This window comes from Scophthalmus maximus, chromosome 19 (genome assembly GCF_022379125.1).
Source record: "Scophthalmus maximus strain ysfricsl-2021 chromosome 19, ASM2237912v1, whole genome shotgun sequence".
In the NCBI taxonomy this organism is placed as follows: domain Eukaryota; kingdom Metazoa; phylum Chordata; class Actinopteri; order Pleuronectiformes; family Scophthalmidae; genus Scophthalmus; species Scophthalmus maximus.
Window position 1 is genome coordinate 8,748,105 of NC_061533.1, and position 26,665 is coordinate 8,774,769.

Consider the following 26,665-nt stretch of genomic DNA (forward strand, 5'->3'; position numbering starts at 1 on the left):
CTTCCCTTAGCTTCTCCCTTTTTTTTGCTTACATGAGGTCACCTCAAAACCATCAGGCTTAACAATTGATGTTAGCATATGTTCCAATAATGATATCATTCCACAGACAGTATTTCTGATAACAATGAAAAATGAAATTCTTTTTATTGTGACAATATACTTACTGCTAATTAGTCAGAGTTCTATAAAAACAGAGCAATACTTCACATGAAATTAGATTAGATTAGATATACTTTATTGTCCCATAGGGAAATTTGTTTTGGACACATACAGTGACTGCTCTTAAGAAAACAAAATAATTGATAACACAATCAGTGACACAATCAGATCTAATGTTGACAATGTTGATATTTCACAATTTAATTTCACACACAACTCTTATCTCCTAAGTACAGTATACACAATCATAAATGTACATACTTCAAAGGACAGCTCAGTGATGTTGGTTCAGCTCCTGCCTCACTGTCTTTATTCCTGCTGAGCAGCGGCCATGGCAGCTAACCTCTCCTGTTTCTCCTCGTGGGCCTTCTCCCTCATCTCCTTCTCTCTCTGGATCAGCTGCCTCGTCTCAGCCTCCCAGGCTTGCATGCTGCGCTCGTACTGCTCCAGGTCCTGTTGCTCCGCAGTGGCCAGGTTCTGCCCGGCCAGAGCGGTCACTAAATCCTGGAAGGACGCAGGGTCCAGTTTACCCTGAGACTCCAGCTGGCTACTCAGTTCCTGGGGAGGCAGGGAGGCAAGAAAAGGTTGAAGGCGTCATACAGTGACCTCACCACGTCATTGAGGTGACTTTGGGGAAACCCTCCAAACTAGTGAACTCTATTAAACACATTTCAAATGCTCAAGCTTCTCTGGAAACATTCCTAAATCCCCAAAAAGATTATATCTGGAGTCTATAAAAAAGTGGGTCGAGTTCACACACCAACTTGCGTTTTCAAGACAGAAAAGAGTGTGTAGAAATTAGAGTTTATAAAGAGGCATTAAAAAGATGTTATTGTTTATAACTGTAAGTTGTCTTGAGAAGTTCAGATAGTAAAAGGTCTAATAAAGACTGAATGTCATACGAGTTAAGTACATCAAAATAACTGAATTTTACAGTAAAATTAAGTAAAACTTCAGATATTTATTCAATTTTGTCATGTTTATGAAAACGGGGCTCTTTGTTACCTGACACAATGAAAAACAAATGCAATCTGAACCATTCCAAAATAATCCAACATGAGGCCAAATGTATCCAATAAACTTACTAGATGAGTTTTTTTTAAATAAAACAATTAATAAAATGTATAATGTAAAATTCTGGTGAATCTTTTAAATGTCGAAGTTTTTGATAGTTTTTTTGACCCTTGCTGTAATAGATCAGCAACAGAACACACTGTACGGTCAGTATCAGATATTGATCAGTAAAACTAGTCACACCCTGGAGGGTCCCTGTGGCGTTCCTGACCAATGATAACTGTGGAGAATGTCTTTACGTGTGGGTACAAGTTACCGTGTCACACTGAATATATAATGTCATAACTTCATGATTAATGGGCCAACAAAGGCAGGAAAGAAGACGACTGCGAGCTAGTAAACATAGAGGAAAATGTTTTTATAGGGAAGGAAATCCCTAGAGAGAATAAAATCTGAGTTACAACCCCAGTCATGAAAGGAAATGGTATTTACTATTGTTGTTGTTGTTGTTGCTGCTGCTACAAACACCCACCTTGAATCTGCTAACATACTTAGGTAGCATAGCCTGCTCGGCCTGATCATCTTCATCTACAGCGTCTTCCTTCTTCTCCTCCTCACCTCCCGACTCCTCTCCAGAAGACTCAGAGTCTGAGGTGGAAGACAGTTCCTGCAGCAAGTCATTCACGTAGTCCAGCTGAAAATAAATGAAAATGAACATTAGAATTGTTTGCAAAAATCAATCCGTTCGAAATCTGTGCTGAAATAGCTCTTACTGCCTCAAGAGTTTTTCTGCGTTATTGTATTTACCTGAGCAAGTATAATATCTTCATGTTTATCCATATTTGAATGATTAGCGAGCAGGCATGTGGTGATGATGAAAGAGGCCGAACACCTTCCTTGACAATTCACCAATTCATATTAGGAAGAAGTAAGATCAACAGTGACCTGAGGCGGCAGTCACCAGCGCCTTCACCTGAGATGTAATATTTCCTCGCTGTCCTGTGGCGTTATCAGCTCAGTCTGCATTATTGCAGACTGTCGTCTCGCTGGCTGTTTAATTCCCGTCGCAGTAATTCTCATAGACAGACTCAGTGCCCCAGGCTCCGCAAAATCTCATTAGACGTGAAAAAAGCTAAACAATTGAACTGGACAGCGCAGGCCGGATTAGAGACCCTACACCCGGCTGTGTGTTGCGTGCATACATGTAAAAAATAATGACAATATGACAGCATGTGTGTTCCATCTCAGCAGATGAAGACTGTCTGTGTCACACCCCCCACCTGGCGAGTATCAACACTTACAACAGCCCGTATCCACTGAGTGTGTCAAGGCTGTTTTGCAGAAGACTATGCAGCATTTTGGTTTTAAACGCAGATGCCTATCGGTAAGAAATGTTTAACCCAGATTAATCTTACAGCAATGATCTTAATACTTTGGGAATATGTTTGTTTCACGTCAAACCCTCAGTCAGAGGAGAAGAAGATCTATAAATTAAGTTCAAATGAGCACAGGGAGTCATGCCGTCTGGCAGGGTGTTTTGTTTGTGCAGTCTGTGTTTGTTCATTCTGTATTAGTACGAGCACTGCAGGTCCAAGCCGAATATTATGGTTCTCTGTTTGTTGTGTGTTACGTCACGTATGATGATATTAGGTGTGATGAGTGGACTATGACAAGGACCTGCTAATCTGATAGAAGCCACCCTGTAGGAGACACTGCATACAATGGACATGTTTTAGCGCAAAGGCGTAAACTGCTAAATTAATCATACTGGGAAAAAAAGGAAAAAAAATATTGCTTCCGCTTACACAAAAGCCACCTTTTTTTCCCCATGTTTTATTTTATGTGACATTGCAGTGTGACTTTTTTTTTTCTCCCATTGCACCGATTCTGATAGGTCGACTGGTATCTGAAATCCAAAGCAGCACAACATGGTGCATTAAATTCAAGGGATTAGAGTCAGATCTAACTGTGACTTAATTCATTCAGCTGATTGCAGAGACACTGAATTTTATGGTATTGACAAAAGCTTTAAAAAAACAATCTCATCTTCTTCATGATCAGTCTGAGTATTGGTTCAGATACAAACATGCATCAAACCGTAGATACAAAGAGCAAACTACTCACATATCCAACACGTTTTCCTAATGAGAGACTGTGATTGGATTGTGATGACAAAACTGTGCCCAAACATGGCACCTCACCATGACGACCGCACTGCTGTGCAATGTCACTGAAATGCACATTTGTCAATACCAGCTCACGTCCTCCACAAAAACAAACAAATGTTAATGAGAATCAGCATTAAAATGAACAATAACTACCACACACAAAATTAAATTCTCCTCCTTACCGTGTCTTTGGACAGCTTGATGTCATCAGAAGCAGCGGCTACGCTCTCCATGACGGCCAGCACCTGGCCCAGATATCCACGGCCCCAGAAGAGGGGCATGCCCCTGAACACGGCGTGTATGCCCTTTAGAAACTCCACTTTGCCTATATGGGAGAAAGGAAGATAATGAAGACATGCTGGACAAATCAATAAAAAGTAAATAAAAAAGAAAAGGACAAACACACACCTAAGAGGGCTTTGCCAAGTAGCTGAGCGCTGAGGCCAACGGTGCTGTCGTGCTTCAGTCCACAGATGAGCAGCGACGCCCCCAAAGCTCGCTCCTCTGACACCTGAACACAGCGAGGAACGAGTGTACATATTTAATCTGGAAGCATATTTTGTTAGGTCAGCCACAAACATTGACACACGAATGAGTTTCAGCTCTTTGTTTTTCCAAAAAAAATGACTTAAGCCCTCCTGCATCCTTCTAAAACATCAGGGGTCATTCAACAAGTCACTGATGACTTTACCGACTTCACAGTAAATCTACTGCATTTGCAAGAGGAACGATATTCCGGTATCACGTGTTTTCATAACACCCTCCCATGTTGCTGCAGCTGCTGTGTCCCTCACCGTCAGCTGTGGCCTGGTTGCTAGGTAAGTGCCCAGCGAGTACAGAGACAGAATCTGTGTGGAGGGAAGGTTGAAGGCCTCCTGGAGCATCACCTCCTCGACCACAGAGCACGCACCTGTACGTCAGAAAAACATGAGCTCATCATCATCCTTGTTGTTTTCTTTTCTTTCTTTTTTTCTAATAAACGTTATCATAGCTTCTTTGATTTCATTTGGTCAGGCTGCTGTATCAAATGCTTTTTTAGAAATTCCCATGTAAAATATTATTTTGTGTTAGGCTTCCAAAACTATTGTTACAGTGAGTTCTTCATAGAGATGATAAAATTAACAGGAATGTTAGAGTTAGTTTAGAACCCGACTGATAAATCGGCTGGCCGATAATATCAGTCGATGGGTCTTTCGCAGGCACATCGGCATTTATGTCTGTCGATAAGAAAAATTTCAGTTAACAGAATAAACGTTTACATTTACGTGAAAATACGTTTACTTTCTTTATTCAAGTTGTATTTATTTGGTTGATAACTACATCTTAGGAATCATTGCCACATTAAAAAAGAAATATATAATATATCGGCTGATATATTGTATTGCTTATATTTCTACACCCTAAATTGGTATCAACTCCCAAAAATCCATATCCGTCGGGATCTATTGAATAATAAGCCTGGTATTATTCTATATTTTTGTGATAAAAACCAAAACCAACATTAGCTTTCCATCCGAATTTCAAACCAATAATTAGATCACATTATCAGCAAACAGGAAATGCTGATAAATGTTTGTTTTCATCCACTGTTAAGTGAACATTAGCGTTCATCGTGATAAATAATCACAATAAACGAATGAGCTTATTGTCCAGTCTGGTGTCATTAAAACCAGACGGAAGACGAGGGCACGAGGAGATGATCTAATAACGATATAGACCACGTCTGTAGACTTGACCCGGGGGGGGGGGGGGGGGGGGGGGGGGGGGCGTCACGTTCATTGTAATCAACATATGACACCTGAGGGCAACAATGTGGTCATGAACATGAAACAAAACAAAAGAATAAGATATATAAGGTTTTTTGTTAATTGGATCAATTCAGGTTTGGTGTTGATGTTTTCATTGGATTTGTTGACAGCCAAATAACAAATATAGATTATTGATTTATCCTTCAGTGTACTGAGACAACATCAGATTTGAGCTGTGGTACTGAGGATATGCAGTATAGAACTAAAAAACAGAGAATTCAGCATTTTATCAAATGCAATCAGAATTTCACCACAGACCTGGAAACACTATAATACCAACTATGTGCCTTCACTTGTTGAAAAACAACATATTGTTTACTGTCTAATGTTATACAGAAAAGTAATCAAGCTTCCTCTTTACCTCTGTCTTTTACAAACATGGAAAGAAATGTTTGAAATATGATTCTATTGATTCCACAATGTTCCAACTCTGTTCCCACTCTTGGCAATTTACTAAGTCAACAACAAATTGTTTGGAAAACCTACATTATTTCAGCAACCAAATTTTTTCTTTTCTTTCTTCTAAATCTTTCAATGGAAACATGTTTTAAAAAGCCTTACTTTTAAAGTCTCCATCCTTAATGAAAGTATCTATGAGCAGGTTGAAGGTGAAGTCGTCTGGGAATATTCCATACTGGACCTGGAAACACACAGACACTTCGAATATTCACATCAAATGTATAGCAACATGATTTTTACGTTATTTGTCCTTGGACATTGTTTACTCCACATGATTTGGTAAAGACGGTGTATATCATGCACAACAATAACAACCGCAGATTCCGAATGCAACGCCGACACTGACACCAATCAAAACAACTACAGAGGCGGCCATGCTGACAGAGTATACGCCGCTTTACCTCACTGTAAACACATCACTGGCCAGTTGACGTCTCTGCCTTTGGAATAATGCAGTGATTCCCAGATACTACCACTCACTCACGAACAGTACACATGCTAGGAAAATGTCAAACACATTTGATGTTATTTGTGCTGCGCAGATCAGTTTGAAAATGCATGTGGGTTTTTAGGATGGGCTCTGTAATCGCTCGCACTGGCAGATGACTGCAGCTGTCAGCCCTGATCAGCAACCGCTGATTAGATTTCCTCTCTGATTTTGATGATGAGCCTCGTCTTCATAACAGAAGGAATATAATGTGTTGTGTACCTTGTTTTTGAGCGTGTACAGGGCCTTTTCGCTGGCCCCGTACTTTAGACACTGTCTGATCCAGCTGTGAACACTCCAGTCTCGCAGGTACCAACAGTTTGGACTGTGACGAAACCTGAAGGAATAAAAAAGGGGAAAAAACAACTCACGAGGGTCTCTTTATATATATTCATCACAGCTCTGCCTTATCGAGGATACCCAAAACGATAGGAAAGATGTGAGGAAGAGAAGAGATCATAGTTAAATGTCACAAGCATGTAGTGAACCGTTTTGGCTGCAGAATCACCAAGAAAATAAATGAACACAAAAGTGTGATATACACGAGTCCAACTGCATCAAAAACTGTGGAATGTATCAACACTAATAATTACCTGTGATCAAACTTCTCCAAAGGGGAGAGGTGGTTATCTAATTCACACTCAGTTATAATTGGGAAATATTCTAAATCTTGTAATCGCAAGAATGGGTGCAGATTCCAGAGGAGGGAGTAAACAGGAAAGGTCTGGAGTTGCCCCGAACAAAGAAAAGCATGTGACTGAGCATAAACCAAAACAGACAAACCGAACAGACAATTCATTCCAAGAAAAGCTCACAAGTTGGTACAAACTAAGGACCAAAAACCGAGGCAGCAGCAGCTGCAGACATCTGACACAGAAATGTCAGATGGAGAAAGAGTAAAAAAAAAAGATTCCTCTTACTTGTAGAGGTAGTACTCCGCTTGATCTATTTCCTCCCGAGATGATATGTTGTCAACAAACTGAAACGTAGAACACAAAACATAAGTAATTCCTGAAAACCGCAACTTACTTGTTGTGGCAGGTTTATAGAAATAAATAAATACATTCAATTTAAATGTGGATGCAGCGTACCCGCGACACAGTCAAAGAGCTGACTGGGAGTTTCTTGTTGTACGTCCTGTCCATCGTGGCAGCCAGTTCAGCTGCGAGTAGAGGAAAAAAAATCATCCGCAAGGTTTTTATACAGTTTATCCCATTAAACACAACAAACAAAATATTACCAATCTTGTTATAGGTGTTGTATCCCAGTGTGACGCACACGCATGAGGCAAAAGAGCACCAGCTAAAATGTATTTCATACTGTCACCAAATGCTTCAGTTCTGGTAAATTAAAAAAAAAAAATCTTAAAACTTCAGTCTGATTTGAGTTAATGTGAACCATGATAGACAGTATTTAGTACTGAACAGTTTCTGATCGGTGCCCCGTGAGGCTGCAGTGTTACACTGCCACCCTGTGTCAATCACACGCACACACAGTGACATCTGATGCTCCACGGCAACTAAAAGGACAACTTCCTTATATAAAACTAAGAACACAATTTTTAGCTGCACTATAGCAAAACTTAACTTTTGAAACGGTTAAGCTGTAGAAAATACATATGTATCCTTTCAAAAGGATTATTTGGTGACTCTATACACTCAAAAGCACCTTTATTGGGAATACCGAGCATAAAAACATGCAGGTTCAGGTCAGGAGCTTCAGGTTAATGTTCCCATCATCAGAACGGGATCTCTGTGCGGTGGCATGAGTGTTGGTGTCAGACGGGCAGGTTTGAGTGTTTCTGATGCTGCTCATCACCATTGATAGGCCCACACTCACATACTGGTCTCTAAAGTTTACTCAAAACGGTGCCAAAAACTAAAAAGGAGGAGAAAGGCCAGACATGTTATATCTTGCAGGGGACAGGCTGCAACAGCAGAAGACGGCGTAAGGTTCCACTTCTGACAACCGAGAAACCGAAATCGGAGGCTGCGGTGGGGCAAGACACCAAAACATTAGCCTTGTCTGATTAATGAGGATTTCTGCTGAGGCTGGAAGATGGAAGACAGCAGGGTCAGAATGTGGCATCAACCCAACAGGTCAGTCAGGCTGGTGGTGCTGGTGTGGGGAATGAATACCAGTCAGTCATTGTTTGAATGCCACAGTCTATACGTGAGTATTGCTGCTATTAGCCACGTGCATCTCTTTGATGCCCCCGATTTAGCATCTCCTAATGGTTACTTAGCAACCATGTCACGAGGCAAAAACTCGTCTCAAATAGATTGCAGTGACATGACAACGGGTTCAGTTAGCTTCAGTGGCCTAAGTCCCCAGTCAGTCACCAGACCTGAATCCCACAGAAAAACCTTGATGATGTGGTAGAACAGGGGATTGGCAGCAGCATGAATGTGCAGCTAACAAATCTGCAAACAAATGGAGCTGCTGAGTCCACGTGGAGCAGAATCTTTCCTTTGTGAAGTCCTTGTCCTGGTGTGCCTAACAAACTGCTCGGTGGGTGTAGGTTTCACGCCATCGTTGCTCCAAGTGTCAGTGTTTCTCACCCAGGTTCTGAGGATCCCTTTGTCTCGCCTCCCACACTTTGGTGTCGGCGTAAGCGGCCGAGAGCAACCATCTCCTAGCTGCAACACACAAACAGCCGTCCGTCAGGTCACACAGACAACAGGTAGCACATGGAGGCTAAAGCGGCTACGTTAGTGGGGGGGGGGGGCGTTTTCAGAAAACCTCAACGACACCAAACCTCAGTGAGACGGAGCCTACCCGAGAGAGACGGAGAGAAACGTTTAACTTTGACAGCCGCAGTCAAACATCGCTTCATCACGGAGGCTGCCATCTTTGGACGATACCATGTCGTGGCCCGCGGCGGGGGGGGGGGGGGAGGAGGAAGAACCGCGTGACGTACATTTCTCACGTTCCTACGTAATGACGTCAGAGGGTCGTACCAACAGTGAGACTCCGTCAACCAATTTTAAAATTAATTATACACACAGAAAAAAAAAAAATATATATATATATGTATTGCTACACATTCATTAATCAAGTCGTAAAAAAAATATTACAAATAACTTGAATTACGACAAAATTAAGACTTAAGCTTCATAGGGCCCAAGGTAGTTGGCGATCGTCTTTTGAGGTTCTATGATTAAAGCTCATATTAAACCAAATTCTTGCACAAAATTGACCAGTCGACTCTGTTTGTTGCTCTACTTGATAATTTTATTTTTTTTTTAAACGGTGTGGGATTTATAGCCAATCCACCTAAGAACTATACTTCTGTCATATCATTGTGCTTTGGGATAGGAAACATCTCTTGAATATGTGAATAATTAAGAGCAGAACACTTGAAAGGACCAATGGACTGGAAAATATTTGTCTGTATTTGATTAAATTCTATTATTACCCTTTTTTCCTCTGTTTTCATTCTTCTTATTTTAATTGTGGATCAAAAATATTCTTATATGTCTACATACTGACAATAGAGGGTGCTGTTTATTTAAGGAGGACACCGACCAGATAAATAGACAGAAGTGGAAGTGGAGGAGAGTCACTTTATCCGTGATGCACTGAAAAGCCATGAAAAGTCCCAGAGTTTGTAACTCAGCATCATGTCTGACTGCCTTTTGAAGCTTGTCAGGACACTAGTCCAGTCATATTTCAAATAAACCCTAAAAAATTGTAACACAGCCTCAGAATAAAGCAGGAACCACAGCACAGTAAAAAAAAATATGGTGCTGGGCTATTGCAAAGCTGAGTCTAAATACGTATTGGATTGTCTGTAAATAGCAAGGGCATTGACCAGATCTGCACTCCCTCACCTCTCTGTCAGTGAGCCAGAGTTTTATTTTTTTTTCACCATTCAGGAGGAAAGTCATCAGCTATAATTACAGTGAGCTCCCTGGCTGTGGGTCAAAGGAGGTAACAGGTTGAGTCTGGGGTGGGACAGTATTGTGAGACAAAACGTGGAGGAATTTCAGCACCATTTCATTTTCTCACCGACCTGCAATAAACAGGAAGCTCTTACCTGAGCTGTACCAGAGAGAACTAACAGGAAGTAGACATTTAAACACACAAACGAGGGACTTATAGCTGCCTTTTCAGGAATAAAACGTGTATTCGCTCTTCTTTCTTATTATTTGGATGTCCTTTTGTTGGTATTGTATGTTAATCTTGCAAGAGGCAAAACCAAGCGTACAATTCATTTTCATCAAAAAGCCATTTTGTCTGCTTCCCTTTTTAATTTCACCTCCATACTGTTATGTCGGACATTGAGCGGAATGAGACACAAAAACTGCACGTTGAAATTTTGGTTTACAGGCGCATGGTGACTATGAATGTATGTATTGTTATTGCTATGAGCAATGAGTCTTCTGTGTGAAATATAATGTGTCACCCAGTTCATTGTATAAAGCATCATCAAACTGAGTTTATGTTTTATGTATTTGCACAAGGTAAAACTAAATAGAGAATTCAAGGATTTGTTTGATTTATTAAAGTCACTAGTGGGTAAAGCAATGCTTTTTAACTATGATATCTTATTGATAGGAATCCTTAGTATGTTAAAAGTGACAACATATACTTTCTGTAGCATTACACTCTGGAAGATCATGCCAGTGTGATGCTATATCTAACAAATGTTCTCATCATCAGTTAATCTATGATCAACTAAGTGTGAGGAAATCATGAAGGATGTCCATCACAATTTCTCAGAATATACCCAAATCCAAAGATATTCCGTTTCTAATGATGTTAAACAGTGGAAAACTGTAAATGATTGTATATTAGAAAGTGATGCCAGTGAATTTGGGCAATTTTTGCAAGACAAAGCTGACTGACTGTCAACTATCATATTATTTTCCTACTGATCAATTAATTACTCGATCAACAAATAATTTCAGCGTTATATCGGTAAATCTGTAAGGTTAGATTTTATCTCTAACTTTGGTGGGAAAGAAAATCTAATCTTCTCTGAATTATACAGGTTATCAAATACAACTTTTATATGGAGCCTGTTTAGTCAATCTTTATCAGTTTTTACAGAACCTTTTGTACAGGTTAGAGCCAAAGTGAAATAAATGTGAAACAGTAATAACACCAAATAAATCAATTTTCTAATTATCTATAAATACATAGATGAATACAATTAGATAAAATACAATGACAACTAAAGTCAATTCACCCAATAACATGATCCTAACTTAATATTCTATAACATTTAATGTACACCTGCAATAATCTGATTAATCAATTAGACAATTGAAAATAACCACTATTTTGAGAATCACTTAACCAGTGAAGTCATTGCCATTTTCTATTGTTAGGTTTTTTTCTGTTTTATATCACATTTATTTGAACATTGTTTTGTACAGATGGTTTTACAAATAAGACCTATGTCACCTTTTTTCACATTTTCTCAGTTTACGAAGTATTAAAGAAAATAATCAGCATATTATATGATAAGGAAAATAATCATTAGTTGCTGCCTTTCTTTAGCTGAACGCTTCTTTTCTAGTGTTAATCACAAAGTTCATGTGGTTTGAATACATTATTCTTTCTCCTACTGAGACATTATCTTTGTCATTTGTGTCAGGGTTATTATCATGTTCATTGCAAAGCAGAACATGAACTGTTTCTTACCACAGAGTCCATTTTCCCATCACATCAGTATTTACCTGTTCTCCATGTGCATCTGGGTAGATTCTCATGGTATCTAAAGTTTCACTTCATCAAAACCCCACAAAAGCAATAAAATCACCTTATGAAACCTCTGTCCCTCTGTGCTGCGATCAGTTATACGTGTTATTCTTCAACGGTTACACAACTCGGTGCTGCCGAGGGGAGCTGATTCTAGACAGGAGACGTTGATTAAAAAAAAAAGGAAAAAGAGAGTTCCTTTTTGAGCCAGCGACTGGGATTTGAAACGTGGAGGTGAGGAGAGGAAAGGAGAGGAGGATGTGAGAGCTTCCTCAAACTGTTTGGAGTTTCGCCCATGAGGTGGTCGTCACTGGTAGAAATGGAGAAGCTGCTGTTCTGCATTTCATCTGCGAAGAAATGACTAATTTACCTGAACTAGCTCGGTAAAGTGACGTATGATGTGATAGACGGTGAGCTGGGTTTTACATCACAGTCTGGATTGAAGCACAGCAAATTACACTTTACATGATCTTTTCCTGAAATACCCTATAATAGTCTTTGGATATACTGAATGTGAAATATCACACATTATGCACCATATGATATTGTGTCTTATTCCTCTGTGTAATAAAAACTGTTTTTTCGTTCCACTTTTCTCACATTTCTAGTGGGGCTTCTGCATTGAGCAGAAACAATGCCTTATTCTGAGTCATACAGACATATGAAGCCTTTGTCTGAGACACCTACTGTGTCCATCACTGCTGTTTGATCACAACCTAAAAGAGAGAAGGGGGAGAGGTGTTTTCTCTTCCTCTTCCTCTGCTTTGAAACAGAAGCAGGAGGAGAAAGGCAAGGTTTTTTTTTTTAATTTAACTGCACTTGATCATGTTTGCTAAAGTTTGTGTGATGATTGGGATTTTATGTATCTGGGTTTATATTCTTCGAAAACCGTCGCAGGGATGTTAATAGGGCATATGAAAACAGAACGGTTCACTCAACATGTCCGTGCATTTAAGCTTTTATTTAAAAATTGTTTCGCAGAATCTCATTCAGCTGATCGCCATTACATTGTCCTACAATGAAAACACAGCCCTTCTCCCAAAACAACTAAGTTATGCAATTAAAGAAAATCTAAACATTAGACATAAAATAGAACAGAATCACAGTTTATTTCATCAAGCTTTGTCATATCTCTATCTCTCAAAAACAACATTGTTACAACCAACAAATAAACAAACGTAACATAAACAATGGTTTTAGAAAAACCTAATTGATGATTTTTGTATCATGGATTTACACACAAAGAAAGTTAAAGCAGACTTGCATATTTGTGTTAACACTGCAAAATCATTTGTAAATTTTTTTTAAATATAATTCTGCATTTATTTACTGAAAAGCTACATCTTAATCATACATTTCCACTGAACCATCTGTCAGTGACTATTTATTAATGTAAGATATATTCTGTACATGCAGTATGCTTCACAGCTTTGCATTTCAATTACGCATTGTTTACATTTTTGGCACAGTTAATTAAAATATGTTCATCTTTCCTTTTTTGTGCTAAATTGCTACCCTTCGTAATCAGTTTTATTTAGAGACCTACACATTTCCCTTTCTCCCCAGGGGAGTGTCTCCTGAACATCCTGTGCATTTTTCTGTCAAAAAACAAGACAAAACATCAGCATACCTCAAAAACGGCATTATTCTCTCCTTTTTGCCACTACCTTTTCTCATTCTTTGAGCTCTTCTTCATCCTGTGGGCCTGTTATTTCACCCGTCTTCACACTGCTCTGGTTCCTCTCAGCCACATCGATCACTGCCCCATAAAAGCCATCCAGCTGCCGTTTGCTTTGCTCTGGCTCATCTAACTCTTGGTGAAAATCTACTAGCTCTGAGTCAGAGTCATAATCATCCGACTCTCTACAGCCTGTTTCATGGTGGCACGCCTGCTCACCCAGCTCAAAATCAGATTCACAGGATGTTTCTGACGGCAAGAGGTGCACTTGGTCACGCCTGGGATCCACAGATTGTCCTTCTGCTGCTGCTGCCGCTGTCTCGTCATTTGAACTTTGCTGGTACGCTCGTTTCTGTTTCTTGACTGGCCTCAGTTCATCAGGGGATCCCGGTCCTCTCTCCTCCAGCTTAGGGTGGCAGGGGTCTTCGCCTGCTGGCTCATGTTGGTCCACCTCTGGGCTGTACTGGCTCCCTCTGTACAAACTCTCTTCATCCTCCTCCTCCTGACACGAGCTTCCCGGGACGCTCTCGCCATCGGACTGGGCAAGACGGAGGCCTGGAAGGCCCGGCGGCTTCTGTGAAAGGTCAAACGGCTCTTCCTGGCTGAAGTGGCTGAGGAGGCTCATAGGAGTGGTCAGGCAGAATCGCCCCCTTTTCCTAAACACTGAAACCAGAGAAAAAAGTTATTAGGTTACGATTGCTGCTGTTGTTGGTTTTTGCCTTCATGGGTTGAGAGCAGAATTGAAGATCCTTACATCTTTCATCCAGCCCTCTGTCCATGACGCCATGTTTGACCTTCATGTGTCTGGTGAGGTTTCCCTTCAGTGTGAACTTGCTCGGGCAGTAGAGGCATTTGAAGGGTTTGTTGTCTGAGTGGAGATGCATGTGGCCCATGAGATTATGCATCCTGTTGAACTCCTTTCCACAAAGCTGAAAGACAAGGGAGAAAAGTGTACAGCAAGTTATGTTGTTAAATTTGTTATATTCATGTAAAGGAAAATTTCCTCAAAACTGCAATTAATGTGACTACAGCGCATGAGTAAATGTGAGTACTTTCCACCAGTGGCTGTAGTGGCTGTAACACTATTTCAGGAAACAAAGACAATAAGCCAACACCATCCTCCGTTTATTTTTCTTTTCTCTGTCAAACCCTCCTCTGTCAGATGACAAATATTCTCAGAATGCAGAGTTACAGTAGAGCTACACATAATCATGTATAAATGTGCAGGCATTCAGATATACAAACACACACACACACACACACACACACACACACACACACACACACACCCTCTATCTTTGTTTTCCTCTTTTCCTCATTGTCTTCCACCCTCCCTCTCTCTGTCTCTCTCTCACTCCCTGACACACAAGAAAAAACAGAAAGAGAGAGAGAGAGAGAGGAAGCAACATGGAGACAGAGCCAGGAGGAGAACAGGGAAGGGCAACTCCTGCGCTGTCCTTCCTCTGCATTCTTTTTTATTAGGGTGGTCCTTTCCTTCAGGAGGAGAGAGGGACTGTAAACTGTCCAAGAGGACCGTGAGAAAACAGGAAGCTCCCTCCAGCAGCAGAGAAAGCGAGATGAAATCTATTTGCGGGCCCTGTTCTCCGGGGAGGCTGGGGGGCCATTGTTAGAGAGGCAGTTTGTGCGGCGATATCCTTCCTATGGACAAGGAGGCTCCCTCTGCCAAAAGCCTTTCTGCTATCTGGTCATCGACTCAGTCGTCACACCAAACACCAAGGTCAAAACAGACACTCTGCTCTCAAATAGGATTTGGTGAACTTGGTTTACGATAATGGCAGCACGTTGAGTATAAAAAGAGAGAATATTAAAGGAGTAGTCTAACATTTTGCTTATTTCAGTCTGTCTTGAAAGAAGATCTTTAAGGCAAACATCCATGCACTAATTATGCTTAAGCTGCAGCCTGCAGAAGGTTAGCTTAGCTTAGCATAAAGAGTGAAAACAAGGGGTTAAACAGGTAGCAAAATTTTCCACTTAACCCCCCTGTAATGGTGCATCATATTATTTTTTACACTTTCTTTTTGGTATGTTTTTTTATGGATTAAAGAAATCTTTAGTTATTGAGCTGTAGAGCAGCTGAGCATAGCCGGGCTAGATTGTGGTGCTAACTTCATTATTACCCAACAAGTCAAACTTTATCTTTAGTAACTGCCATTCACAACAACACAAGTGACCTGACATTTCTATCTGCATGAAAAAAATAAATTGTTTTTGCCATTCAAAACCATTACATATCACTGTTCAGATATAACTGTATTTTATGATTACAAAAATAACAACTTTGTTAAGCTTGAGGGATGACTGCGGTCATGGTTAAAAGAAAGGCATGTTGACTGCCAGTATGATCAACAAAAAGCGCGCACCCCAATTTTCAGCGACCACATTAAATTGACCCATCCACCTCAATTTCCTCTGTTTAGAGATTTGTTATTCCATATGGAAAAGAGTCATACTTATTATGGTCACTATGAAGCTGTGCAATATGAACATGTAATTTTGGGGCATTTCCTGAAATGGCAGATTCTGTTGTTTTTTTAGGACCGCCTCTAATCACCATACAGTGGGGTGCAGTATTGATCTTCTCATCTAGCTCTTGGAAAGAGAAGAGTTCATTTAATCAGTGAACAAAAGACGAACCGAAGGCCAAAACACAAAGCAAAGAGCCACATCTGCCATTTTATGTTTGACTAACCTTGCATTTATAGGGCTTGATGTCCGAGTGCACGATCATATGAGCCTTGAGAGTCTGTTTTTGGACGAAACTCTTGAAGCACATGTGGCACTGGTAGGCCCGTATGTTGGTGTGGATGAGGACATGGCGCTTCATGTTGGCCAACAGCGTAAACTCACGACCACAGATGCGACATTTATGCTCTTTCACACCCTGAAGGATGAGAGAATGTGGAAGTTGTGTCATGAGAAATGTAATCAACAGACATCTGATCTCTGTCACCTAAAAATTTTGGGTTGTTTGACCTAACATTTCCAGAAATACCAGATTCGTCAGGAGTTTTGGGAAAATGTGTAGAAAATGGGGCACATTTCAAATTGATGCTATTGTGCAACTATAAAAACATGAAATCTAATCTTGCTTTAGTCAAGAGTTGGTGTAAGTTAATACAGTGTAAATAACGGGTGAACGCTGGACGTTAAGGGGTTGAAAATAGCATCAGGAGCCTTCATTTATGGTGGAATTCCTTTAAGGCAGCTGCCAAAACAACCTGCTAGAACAGTGTCCATACTCTCTCAGCAAACTCCTCAGTCTAAAATGTAAACAAGAGATAATGGGCATGTCTACATGTGACTGCAAAATTTATGCCAAAATGCACGCTGTTGCTTCCAGTCCCTGTCAACAAACCATCGAGCAAATGTGTCATTTCTCTTCATTCTGCTATTTAAACCTACTTTGTGAGTGAGCGTGTGCTGTTTCAGGTGGTGTGACTGGATGAACTCCATCCCACACTCACTGCAGATGTATGGTCTGATGTCTTTGTGTTTCATCATGTGGTTCTGAAGTTGACTCGGATACTGGAAAGTCTTCTGGCACTCTGCACACCTGCAGGAACAAGAGGTATGACCTCCTTCTACTGTATAGCCAAATGGAGAACTGGAATGTTAAAGCAATAGTTTGAAAAGTTCTTATTCTCTTTTGTACCCAGAGTTAGGTGAAAACAAGTTGATTGTACTATTGTATCTTTCCTTAAAATATAAAGCCACAGCTAGCAACTAAAATGACCTTAGTACAAAGACTGGAAGCTGGTGGAAACAACAACAAATCCTCCTACCGGCACCTAGAACGTTCATTGATTATCAAGTTGTATCTCCTTTGTTTCATCTGTACAAATGTCCAAGTGTAAAAAGAGAACGTTGCAGTTTCACAGGGGGTTATGTGCCAGACTAAATATTTATTTGCCTGGAGCAATAACTTCTGTCTGCAAAACTGTGTCCAGACGTTTTGCGGAGTTTGCCATTCACACATGAAGAACGCAGGAGGAGATTGTCAGGGTCGGACATGTTCACAACAGCAGGAACACTTGTGGAACATTCAGGCAAGGGGTGGTGTCTGGGTAGAGCCACTCTTGCTTAAACAAATAAGATTTAACATGTTAATAACATTTTTCCAGGTGCTTTTAGGCAGAATTTGTTACCATTGGACAGAGCCAGGCTTGCTATTTCCAGTCCTTGTAATAAGCTAAGATTGTACAGACAGGAGAGTGGTATCAATCTTGTTATGTAACTCTCGACAAGTACACGAATGAGGGCATTTCAAACTATTGCTTTAACAGCACAAGCGGTGGATATTTCAGCAAAGGGGAAGCCCAGTGTCGTTGCTCACCTGTACAGGGTGGGGCCACGATGGGCAGTCAGGTGCCTCTTCAGCTGAGCGAGAGTGGGAAAGTCCAGACCACACTCCACACAAACGTTCTCCTGGCCTTTTTCATGCTTCAGCTCGTGGGCACGAAGCTCACTGGGATAAGCGAAGCCTCGACCGCACACACCGCAGCTGGCGGGGCAGACAAATGTATATGAGGTGGAAAATTTGAACGAGAACTAAAAAAAAAAGAGTACAAAAAAACCCTGCCACAATCATTCACCTGTATGGCTTCACATCACTGTGTTGCATCATGTGCCTCTTCAGGTGGCTGGTCTGGGTGAAGGCCTTGTGGCACACCTGGCACTTGTGGGGCCTCATGCCCCGATGCGTGAGCAGGTGTGTGTGCAGGTGACTCAGCTGCTTGAACAGTTTCCCACACAGGTGGCACCCGTGTGGCTTAATGCCATTGTGGCCCAGGATGTGCGTCACCAGGTTGTACTTCGAGGTGTAGGACTTGTCACACATACGACACTTCCATCGTTTCTGGTCACCTCCAACATCAACGTAATAGCTGTCGTCGACGTGAATGTCGAGGCCGAACTTCTCAGTGCTAGTTGTCCCGTCTCGAGGAGCTCCATCACGGGTACGGTGACCAGGTCGGAGGTCCTCCCTGGGGTAGAAAGCACCAGGGGAGAGGTGCATGATAGGCCCAGGCATGAAGAATGGGTATGGGAGAAGGCTGTGGTGGAGAGGTGGGAAGTATGGAGGGTGGAGAAGGAGAGGAGAGGGGGGCCAAACCGTGGAGGGACTGAGAGGCTCCTGTTTCACCTGCACAGGTAGATTCATAGCCGGTGATCTCTGATGAAGCTGCAGTCTGTTGAGCTCGATCATACCAGGGAGGGGTTTTGGAGGTGGGGCAGGAATGGGGCGAAGTGGAAGGGACAAGGGGATTTGGGAGGGATCCACTGTCTCCTTACTACTGCTGCCTTCTGCCTCCTCTTCTCCTCTGTCAGGAGATTCACCACCTTGGGCATCCATTTTGAAAGGAGTTCTTTTGCGTTTTTGGGATCCCTCCTTTTGGGCGTAACTGGGACCGAGCAAGGGAAAGAAAGCAGGTGAGCTGAACACACTGTAGGTGTCCCTGGTGGGTGACATGTTGGGGTACCTGGAAGGGGAGAATTTGGGGGGCTTCATATAGAGCGGGGTTGGTCTTAGGTAGAAACTGTGCTGAGATGCTTGTCTTGATTCATCTCGGAATGGAGGACTTCTTCCTCGAGAGAAAGTCACTCTGTTTTGTTCCATCTTCTTTCTGCATTTGGGTACAAGAAGGAGTTAAATTATATTGGCGAAATAAATGTTTACATCAAATTCTGTGTACAAGTCCTGTGGTGAACTAGTGCTGCATCAACAAAAAAAAATATTATTCTGGCTCCAGAGGAAGCAGCTTGAAATGTGATAAGTTGCCAAAAGGTATATCAGGCAGCATCTGCTTGGGCTGAAGACTAGCTTATTACTATTAGGTTTAAAATAAGGTGTTGCTTTGTGGGTAATGTAGGCTCCAGCTTTTGACACAAGAATGTGCAATTAAAAAAAAAGATATCTGTTGTTCTGCTGCATCAAGTTTGAGCCCTTTTTCTTTAACCTCTCTATTGGAACTGTGACAATGCTAAATCGGTGCAGTAGTCTTATGAATACATTATGCATCATACTAAATTGTAAAGAGAGAAGTATATTAAAAATGGACTTAAAGTACTTGTGCGTCATACAACTGCCCCATGACTCACGTCGACTTCATTTGTGTAAATCTACTCAGTTACTTTCCACCACATGCTTATTTGCATCTTCAAAAACAGACACATCATTTGGAGAAAGACTTGACACAAGTTCAATTACTGTCCCTGTTTTCAGTTTCTATATATGACATGAAACCATTTTTCTGAAGATTTCTCTGAAGGGATTGTAACCAGGCATACATACAGAAGGATGTCGACACACGCACACCTTTCGGTGTTCAACCTGAAACCTTTCACTTCCTCCTTTCTCACAGGTCTCCTCCTATCCTGAAATTAGGAAGTTGTCTGTGAAATGCTCACCTCCACACCCCGCACACTTTTCGCTTCTCCTACTCTATTCTTCTATGCTCTGTTAATTTTTTTTTTGTATTTTGCACTGATGGCCGTCAAAAACTTCTCGTTTTCTCCTCCACTGATAGTGCCTTAATTGATGCTTTATTTTGTATCTGTTCGTCCGAGTTCGATTGGATCACTGATGAAGATAAAACTGTGCAATTAAGATGTAACAGAGCCATTAATAACATCTCTGTACTTTGTATGTGTGTGTCCCCTTTAGTGTAGATAATGGTCATGGATGTAAAGATGGTGATACTCAGACGGGAACTGTTGTACTTCTGCATGACATTTAAACAGAGCTGTCAAAAGTGGCACTTGTATCTATTCTATTCCTGTAAATAATTCTAAATCAGTCAACATCAGACTGACGGCAAGTTCTTCTTCATTGTCTGTTTCATGTTACCTCCTTGCTTGCCGTCACAAATGCAGCAACTACTCTTCCATGTAATGAAACATACATTAAACCATTTATAGGGCTGCAAATAAAGATATAATGTTTTATTGTCAATGAATGTGCAAATTGTTTTCTCAATTAATCATTTCATAGTTTGGTCAAAATTTGTCAGAAAATAGTGAAAATGTCCAGTACATCTTTAAATGTCTTTTTTTTTATTCCATTAACAGAATAATTCATTTACTGGTAATTGATTAGTTTAATATAATATAAAATATAATAATATATATTGTTGTATACAGTATATTATTATATATATTCAGCCTCCCCCACATGCAGACATTGATAAAATATGATTGAATCACAAACATGGTGACTATTGAAGAATTTTTGTTTTTTGTTTTTTCCCAATTATCTCTCTTCATGCCTGAACCTAACTGGATGCTTTCTACGGCAGAGGTGCTGATTATGCTGCAACAAGCTCCTGAGATGAAAACATACTTTTGAAAACTTACGCGAGTGCAACACACTGTCTTAGCACGGGGAAGATCTGCCAATATCAATATATAATGGGGTAAAACATGGGGACACAAGTACAGTATTGATGTAAATCTGTTATTTCTTATATTTATAGAAAACCAACCACATGCAGAATGCAACAGGATTGTTACTCAGCTTCTTCCCAAGATTTTGTTACAATTTCATTGCTGCAATTTTCAGTCTTTTTCACTTTCAAATGTTCTCTTGGATTTCATCATTCCTCACCTCTCCCTCCTAAGGTGCACTGTGCAGCGACCCCAGCCCATACTTCGCCACCCCATGCATTCCAAGCAATCCATTAAAAGCAAAGCCCCTCCTCACCCATGCCCCAGTCAGTGCCATGTACGTGTGTGTTCCTGTGAGCCCTTTTGTGTGTGGAACTTACCAGATGAGTGTAGCAGAGTGTGTTTTCTGTGATGCTGTGCTGTGGTGGTGGTGGTGGTGGTGCTCCTGCAGCAGCTGCCGCTGTTGTACCTGTACCAGTGTTCTCTCCCTGCTGCTCACACTGCAACCCTCCTGACAATGAGCCGCCGTCCACGGATAGCATTTGAAGTGACTTAAGAAAGAGAACAGGAACAATCACTTTGTTCTCATTTTTCAGATGAGTACCTTCGGAGAGAAGGAAGGAAGGGAGGGGAGAGGAAGTCAACAAGCCTAGTGCCTTCCTGAAGAAAAATAAGGAAACACTAGATAGACATCTCCATTTCTCTATGAAACGGGGATTTGCACAGCTTTTAGAGAAACATGGGGAGACGAGATCAGATTTTTTTTCTTTGTCCAGCTCACACACACACACAAAAAACCTATTGAGAAAGATCAATTTCATATTTAAAATAATTAAAATGTATGTCTTTCAGAGACAGAATGTGACAAGATTTTGGTCTTTTGCACTGCCCAAGAAACTTAAAAAACAATTCAGATTGCAGAAAACAAAGTTAATAGTCAGTTGACGTGTGCATAGTGTCTGTCATACAGGGGCTGTGCTATAAAACAGTAACAAGCTGTGTAGTATAATGCAATTTCAGGGAAAAGCCCTGCAACAAATTCCCCCTCTGTGAAACCTCTGATGTTCAGTTTTTGCTTGATTTTTTAAAAGAAAGAAATACAAATTTAATGGCGGTATTCTTTTATCTAAATGGTCATTTCTGGTGCATTGTTTGTGGTGTCGTCACGATGGATTTCACAGTGTTGCGTAATAGCGAGGTATTTCTGATGTTTTGCCCACATACCTCCGCTGCAAAAGCGTGACATATGAAAGCACTGAGAGACAATGAAAAGTTCGTTAGTGCTTAAATGACGAAATGTGTCAAAAGAGCCACTAGATGGCAAGAGTGTCCAGTTGTCTGAGTGACACGCGTCCACTTTAGGCCACTTAGTGTCTTCAAATGGTCACCGTAGACGTGTATTATGATCAATCTGTGGGTGTGACAGCCAAACGCACTGATGTCTGTCCACATCTCAGTGTCCTGCTCCTCCCTTTTGTCACAGAAGTTAGTTAACAAAGACACTTTGACACCAGCTTGTTTTTTAATTGAGATGAGGTGTCACTAAGTGGACCAGTGCGGAGCTGTGGTAAATTGAGCTCATATCATTGAAACAGTGAAACTGTCTATTATGAGTTGTGGCTGATCCTTCGTCGTGTTAATTAGCTCATGAGACCAATTAACCTCACACCATGACGACGTGTGCGTCAATGCCCGTGAGGAATTAAGGAATTTATTAATAGAAAGGGGAAAATTGAAGGTCTGCGTGTGCACGTCTGTGTGTCTCTGTGTCACGATTGTTTACAATCATCCATTCTGCGTCCACATCAAATTCTGTGTCCAGCAATGTTGAGCCAACATGGCAGCACTGAGCAGGCCGATATTCAGAGATGGACTTCTTTTTCTTGCGACCTTTGAAACCAGCTTTCCCTCCCAACTGTGCCAGAGAAGACACTTAATTAAGGAGAAATGTTTTAATGTATCTACTTTAAAGATAATAATATATTTTTTAAAAAGCAAAGTTGCACTACTCTCTTCTCCACTCATGGCTCATATATATCATCTCCCCATCCTCTTCTTGACCTCTCTGACTTTCAGTCATCATCTCGAACATGCACGATAACGCAGCACGAGCCCTTCTCTAATGATTCGCAAGAGGAAAAACGGCAATCAGGCCACAGAACTGCTCCGGCCTTTTGACCCGGCCTGCCCAGTGGTCAGCATCGTGTCCGGAGGTGACAGTAACTTAAACGGACTCATTAGGCATCTCTAAGTGGCTTTTGGGTTTCTGTGTCACTCTCAAAAGAAGCTCTGGAAGTATATAAGACGTGACACTGGCACCATGCGAGATAGAGAATCCTCTGGGAGCATCTGGAACAAGAAATTGAAGACTTCTCTTCAGTGACTTTAAAGCAACAAGTGAGTACATTTTGCTCTTTGAACATTAGATCTTGTGATCAGCCGTTCTTCAAATGACCGTCTCTGTTTTCCCCCCTGTCTGTCGTTCCTTCACTCTCTCAGTAGAAATGACTGGAGCTGCCGTGTCCGTGTGCCTACTTTTTCTCATGTCTCTATGTTCAGCGTGTTACATCTCAAACTGTCCTATTGGCGGGAAGAGGTCCATCATGGACGCACCGCAGCGAAAGGTGAGCTGCTTTTATCATTCTCGAACAGAGGCAGCCAAGTCGGACACGGGTATCAGCAATTTGGCAAATTGTTTGTTGGATTGAAAGAATTTTAAAGTAGAGTCAATTTCTATTTATTGATTACGTATTGCCCAAAATCATAATTCACATATCTGCCTCTAATGGCTTCACAAATCCCTGAAGTCCTTGATTCAGTTAAGGAACAACTTACGGAAAACTTAAAATGGGGAAAACATAAGATAGACACAAGAGATTGTGAGGTAAAATCATAGAAGCACCATTAGAATGAAAATATACTCACAGTGCTTAAAGTAATACCATATTATCTATTATATTGCTGGATTATACTTAGTAATGCATCAATATGTTAGTGTCACTAATGTCGCAGTTGGTAAGGACGATGTGGCTTAATCTGTGTAAACATATGAATACGACATAATAATTTGATAACTTTAGTTGTAAAATAATATTGTGGATTAAAAGTAGTTCCCACCAAAATTTAGTTGAATTAAAGTGAACAGAAGCAAAGTACAAATACTATAAATCTGTATTTGTGTACAGTACTTTACTAAATGTCCGTCACTACATTTCATCATTGGCATCTTCCAATTTTTTTCTTTATTCAAAAAAAAGGAAATTCAGAAAATCATAAAGCTTGACAGTCACATGACGTCATGATAGATATTATCTAGAATGTCCTACAGGTCTACAGTAAATCTGAGTGACATCGTTGGTATCACCATAAATACTCACTTGTTTCCTCCGCCAGTGCATGTCCTGTGGCCCCGGAGACAGGGGCCGCTGCTTCGGCCCCAGCATCTGCTGCGGGGAGGGCCTGGGCTGCCTGATGGGCTCCCCAGAGACGGCTCACTGCATGGAGGAGAACTACCTGCTCACCCCCTGCCAGGCAGGAGGGAGACCCTGTGGATCGGAGGGAGGACGCTGTGCCGCTTCAGGACTCTGCTGCGATGCAGGTCAGGAGATTTACTTCATTTGTTGTACATTTTTTTAAGCTTTTCATTTCAAATTCAATTTCAATTCTTGTTAGGCCTGGGGGACGTTTTCGACTCGATTACAAATTTTGGTTGAGCTCAGTGTGGTAAATCATTGCTTCTGTGGCAAAAGAATGTCAGTTTGGATCCCAGCTCCTCGGGTTTATGTCAGTTTATGTGATTGTTATTTTACAAATTTATTTAGCTATAAATGTATATATTTATCCTTTATTTAACTAGAAATGTCCCATTGAGATACAATTTCTCTTCTTCCTGGGAGTCCTGGTCAAGATTGTCAGTAAATGAAATGAAAAAGTTGTAAAGTAGTAAATCCAAGCAGGGGCAGAGACATTAAAACCTACGGGATCAATGGCAAAAATGCATTATAAAAAATAAAAAGCACATTTTAAAAGCTATGACATTTCTCTATGAAAACCAATGCTGCCAGCATTAGACACTTGAGTCCCAATATAGAGCTGTAAATGTTTTAAAATGCAGGCGACGTCTCTGTGTTTGCATGAGCGCTACTGCTTCAGTCGCTGTGAACTCCAACATTTGTCCTTGTGTTCTGAGTCTTTTAAGGTTGATGGTCTCAGGTCACAAAACCTGATAACAAATCGTTGTAAAAACATGTCGTTGCAATAACGGACTACCTTGATCTTAGTAATAACTGCTCCCTTTTTTCTTTTTTTTTTTTACCACAGAGAGTTGTACCGCAGATCAATCCTGCCTCATCGAGGAGGAGGGAGATTACCAAACTGGCCAATTCGAAGGCAGCGACCCCGGTGACATCATCCTCAGGCTCCTGCATCTGGCCAGTCACACGTCACCTCATCAAATCCACCAGTGACCTGTCTCCGACTCCAACGTCTAATGGAAAACTAGTGGAAGAAGTAGTTAATATACTTGTATGTCTACATGGATGTTTCGTCATCATCACTCTGAATTTGCTCTTTCTGTACGTGTTTCTGTCAATATATATTTTCTGTAGGAAAATAGGGATGAATACGGACAGTGGTCATCCAGTTATGTGCATGTTGAAATAAAGTTTTGAGAGAGTAAAGAACTGTCGTCTTTTGTTTTCGTGCCAAAAGATCAAAATGCCTGCAGAGTAGACAGCTTCAAACCTCAAAATCCTTTTTCTCCATACAGCAGAGAACAAGTCAACGGAAAATCCTTATCAGGTCACTCTGTTAGACTATACCGCTATCACCAAATGTACAATGCCCACTGCCATCTTTATCTCTCAGATCTTCAGCTTTGCACAATCCTATAACAGACCTCCACGTGAATCCAAAGAATCCTCAAATTAGGCTCCGTGCCGCTCCAGTGACACAATATTACTGTTGCAACAGTTATCTTGTCCGTTAGCAACCTTTGATCCATTTTTGTTAACTTCACAGCGAACAGCGAGTTCTGTGCAAGAGGTGAATATCACATCACAAATTTGGCACAAAAGTAGCAGCAGATATAAGAAATCCAACGAGGTAACTCTCTGATGAAACATCGGCGACAGAATATTGACATTGCGCCGGACTGATCTTGTCACACTGTATCTCGATCTGCTCTGTGAAAGATTTTCTTTCTCTCAGGTGGCTTATCTTGAAAAGGTGACAAACACTTGAGTGAAGTACCTTTGTAACCAAAGGCAGACTATAGTTCACACTGTGGAAGTGTTAGGAGGGGTTTTACCATCTGTTGAGGAAATGGCATGAAGGTCAGTGCTAAAGCCTTGAAGTAAAGTATGAAGTTTATTTTATATAAAAAATGCGACTTGATATGCATTCAGTTATGCGCACTGTCAATGTAACATGCAAGTTCTATCTTAACTGTTAGTGTTTAGAGTTTTCAACTTTCTTTTTTTTTGGAATGAATGTGCAAGACCTTCATTAAATTTTTTCCTTGTTTATGTTTATTTCTGTCCTCATGTTTTAGCCCTAAAGCCTGAATGCTCCCAGAGAAACTTTAAAAAGTAGATTTCATCATTCAGACATTAAAACATCTCTAAAACTCCTGCTTCTGCAAAACTCATTCCACACAGAGATGCACTCGCAGAAGAGAGAAGAAAAAGGGGGTGAGGTGGGGGAAGAGGTGAAAGCACTGACAAATGGAAGACAAAAGGAAGAACAGCAGAGAGGATTGGGATGAAAAGAAGGAACTGAAATC

At 41.0% G+C, this 26,665-nt stretch overlaps 3 protein-coding genes across 4 annotated transcripts; 1 reads left to right on the top strand and 2 right to left on the bottom strand.

The window, feature by feature from the left end:
- Nucleotides 1-213: 213 nt before the first annotated feature.
- On the bottom strand, nucleotides 214-8,990 carry mrps27 (mitochondrial ribosomal protein S27). The gene is made up of 11 exons (XM_035640613.1): nucleotides 8,874-8,990; nucleotides 8,657-8,734; nucleotides 7,187-7,257; nucleotides 7,016-7,074; nucleotides 6,318-6,432; nucleotides 5,711-5,789; nucleotides 4,136-4,251; nucleotides 3,750-3,852; nucleotides 3,524-3,666; nucleotides 1,706-1,867; nucleotides 214-717 (listed from the first exon to the last, which is right to left on the bottom strand). Exons 1-11 carry the CDS (start codon nucleotides 8,944-8,946, stop codon nucleotides 469-471), a joined length of 1,248 nt encoding a protein of 415 aa, XP_035496506.1. The 5' UTR covers nucleotides 8,947-8,990; the 3' UTR covers nucleotides 214-468.
- Nucleotides 8,991-12,746: 3,756 nt separating this feature from the next.
- Nucleotides 12,747-21,465, bottom strand: znf366 (zinc finger protein 366). The gene is made up of 7 exons (XM_035640818.2): nucleotides 21,264-21,465; nucleotides 18,096-19,124; nucleotides 17,837-18,004; nucleotides 16,906-17,056; nucleotides 16,193-16,384; nucleotides 14,237-14,411; nucleotides 12,747-14,145 (listed from the first exon to the last, which is right to left on the bottom strand). Exons 2-7 carry the CDS (start codon nucleotides 19,115-19,117, stop codon nucleotides 13,478-13,480), a joined length of 2,376 nt encoding a protein of 791 aa, XP_035496711.1. The 5' UTR covers nucleotides 19,118-19,124; nucleotides 21,264-21,465; the 3' UTR covers nucleotides 12,747-13,477.
- Nucleotides 21,466-23,189: 1,724 nt separating this feature from the next.
- LOC118314362 (isotocin-neurophysin IT 1-like) lies at nucleotides 23,190-25,562 on the top strand. Of its 2 annotated transcripts, none has more exons than XM_035640762.2 (4): nucleotides 23,190-23,280; nucleotides 23,386-23,507; nucleotides 24,277-24,481; nucleotides 25,204-25,562. In XM_035640762.2, the coding sequence occupies exons 2-4, from the start codon at nucleotides 23,388-23,390 to the stop codon at nucleotides 25,347-25,349; spliced, it is 471 nt and encodes a 156-aa protein (XP_035496655.1). In that variant the 5' UTR covers nucleotides 23,190-23,280; nucleotides 23,386-23,387; the 3' UTR covers nucleotides 25,350-25,562. The 2 variants fall into 2 exon arrangements, with proteins under 2 accessions (XP_035496655.1, XP_035496654.1); XM_035640761.2 differs by having other exon boundaries at nucleotides 23,192-23,280; nucleotides 23,383-23,507.
- Nucleotides 25,563-26,665: the final 1,103 nt, after the last annotated feature.

Coding starts and splice junctions, on each gene's coding strand:
- mrps27 (XM_035640613.1), bottom strand. CDS start 8,946: ATGGCAGCCTCCGTGATGAAGCGATGTTTGACTGCGGCTGTCAAAGTT. Junction 5,790..6,317: donor TGTACACGCTCAAAAACAAG/GTACACAACACA, acceptor GTGTGTTTCCAG/GTCCAGTATGGAATATTCCC. Junction 3,667..3,749: donor ACTTGGCAAAGCCCTCTTAG/GTGTGTGTTTGT, acceptor TCTCCCATATAG/GCAAAGTGGAGTTTCTAAAG.
- znf366 (XM_035640818.2), bottom strand. CDS start 19,117: ATGGAACAAAACAGAGTGACTTTCTCTCGAGGAAGAAGTCCTCCATTC. Junction 18,005..18,095: donor AGTGATGTGAAGCCATACAG/GTGAATGATTGT, acceptor CTGCCCCGCCAG/CTGCGGTGTGTGCGGTCGAG. Junction 14,412..16,192: donor TCAAGCCCTATAAATGCAAG/GTTAGTCAAACA, acceptor CTTGTCTTTCAG/CTTTGTGGAAAGGAGTTCAA.
- LOC118314362 (XM_035640762.2), top strand. CDS start 23,388: ATGACTGGAGCTGCCGTGTCCGTGTGCCTACTTTTTCTCATGTCTCTA. Junction 23,508..24,276: donor TGGACGCACCGCAGCGAAAG/GTGAGCTGCTTT, acceptor TTCCTCCGCCAG/TGCATGTCCTGTGGCCCCGG. Junction 24,482..25,203: donor AGGACTCTGCTGCGATGCAG/GTCAGGAGATTT, acceptor TTTTTACCACAG/AGAGTTGTACCGCAGATCAA.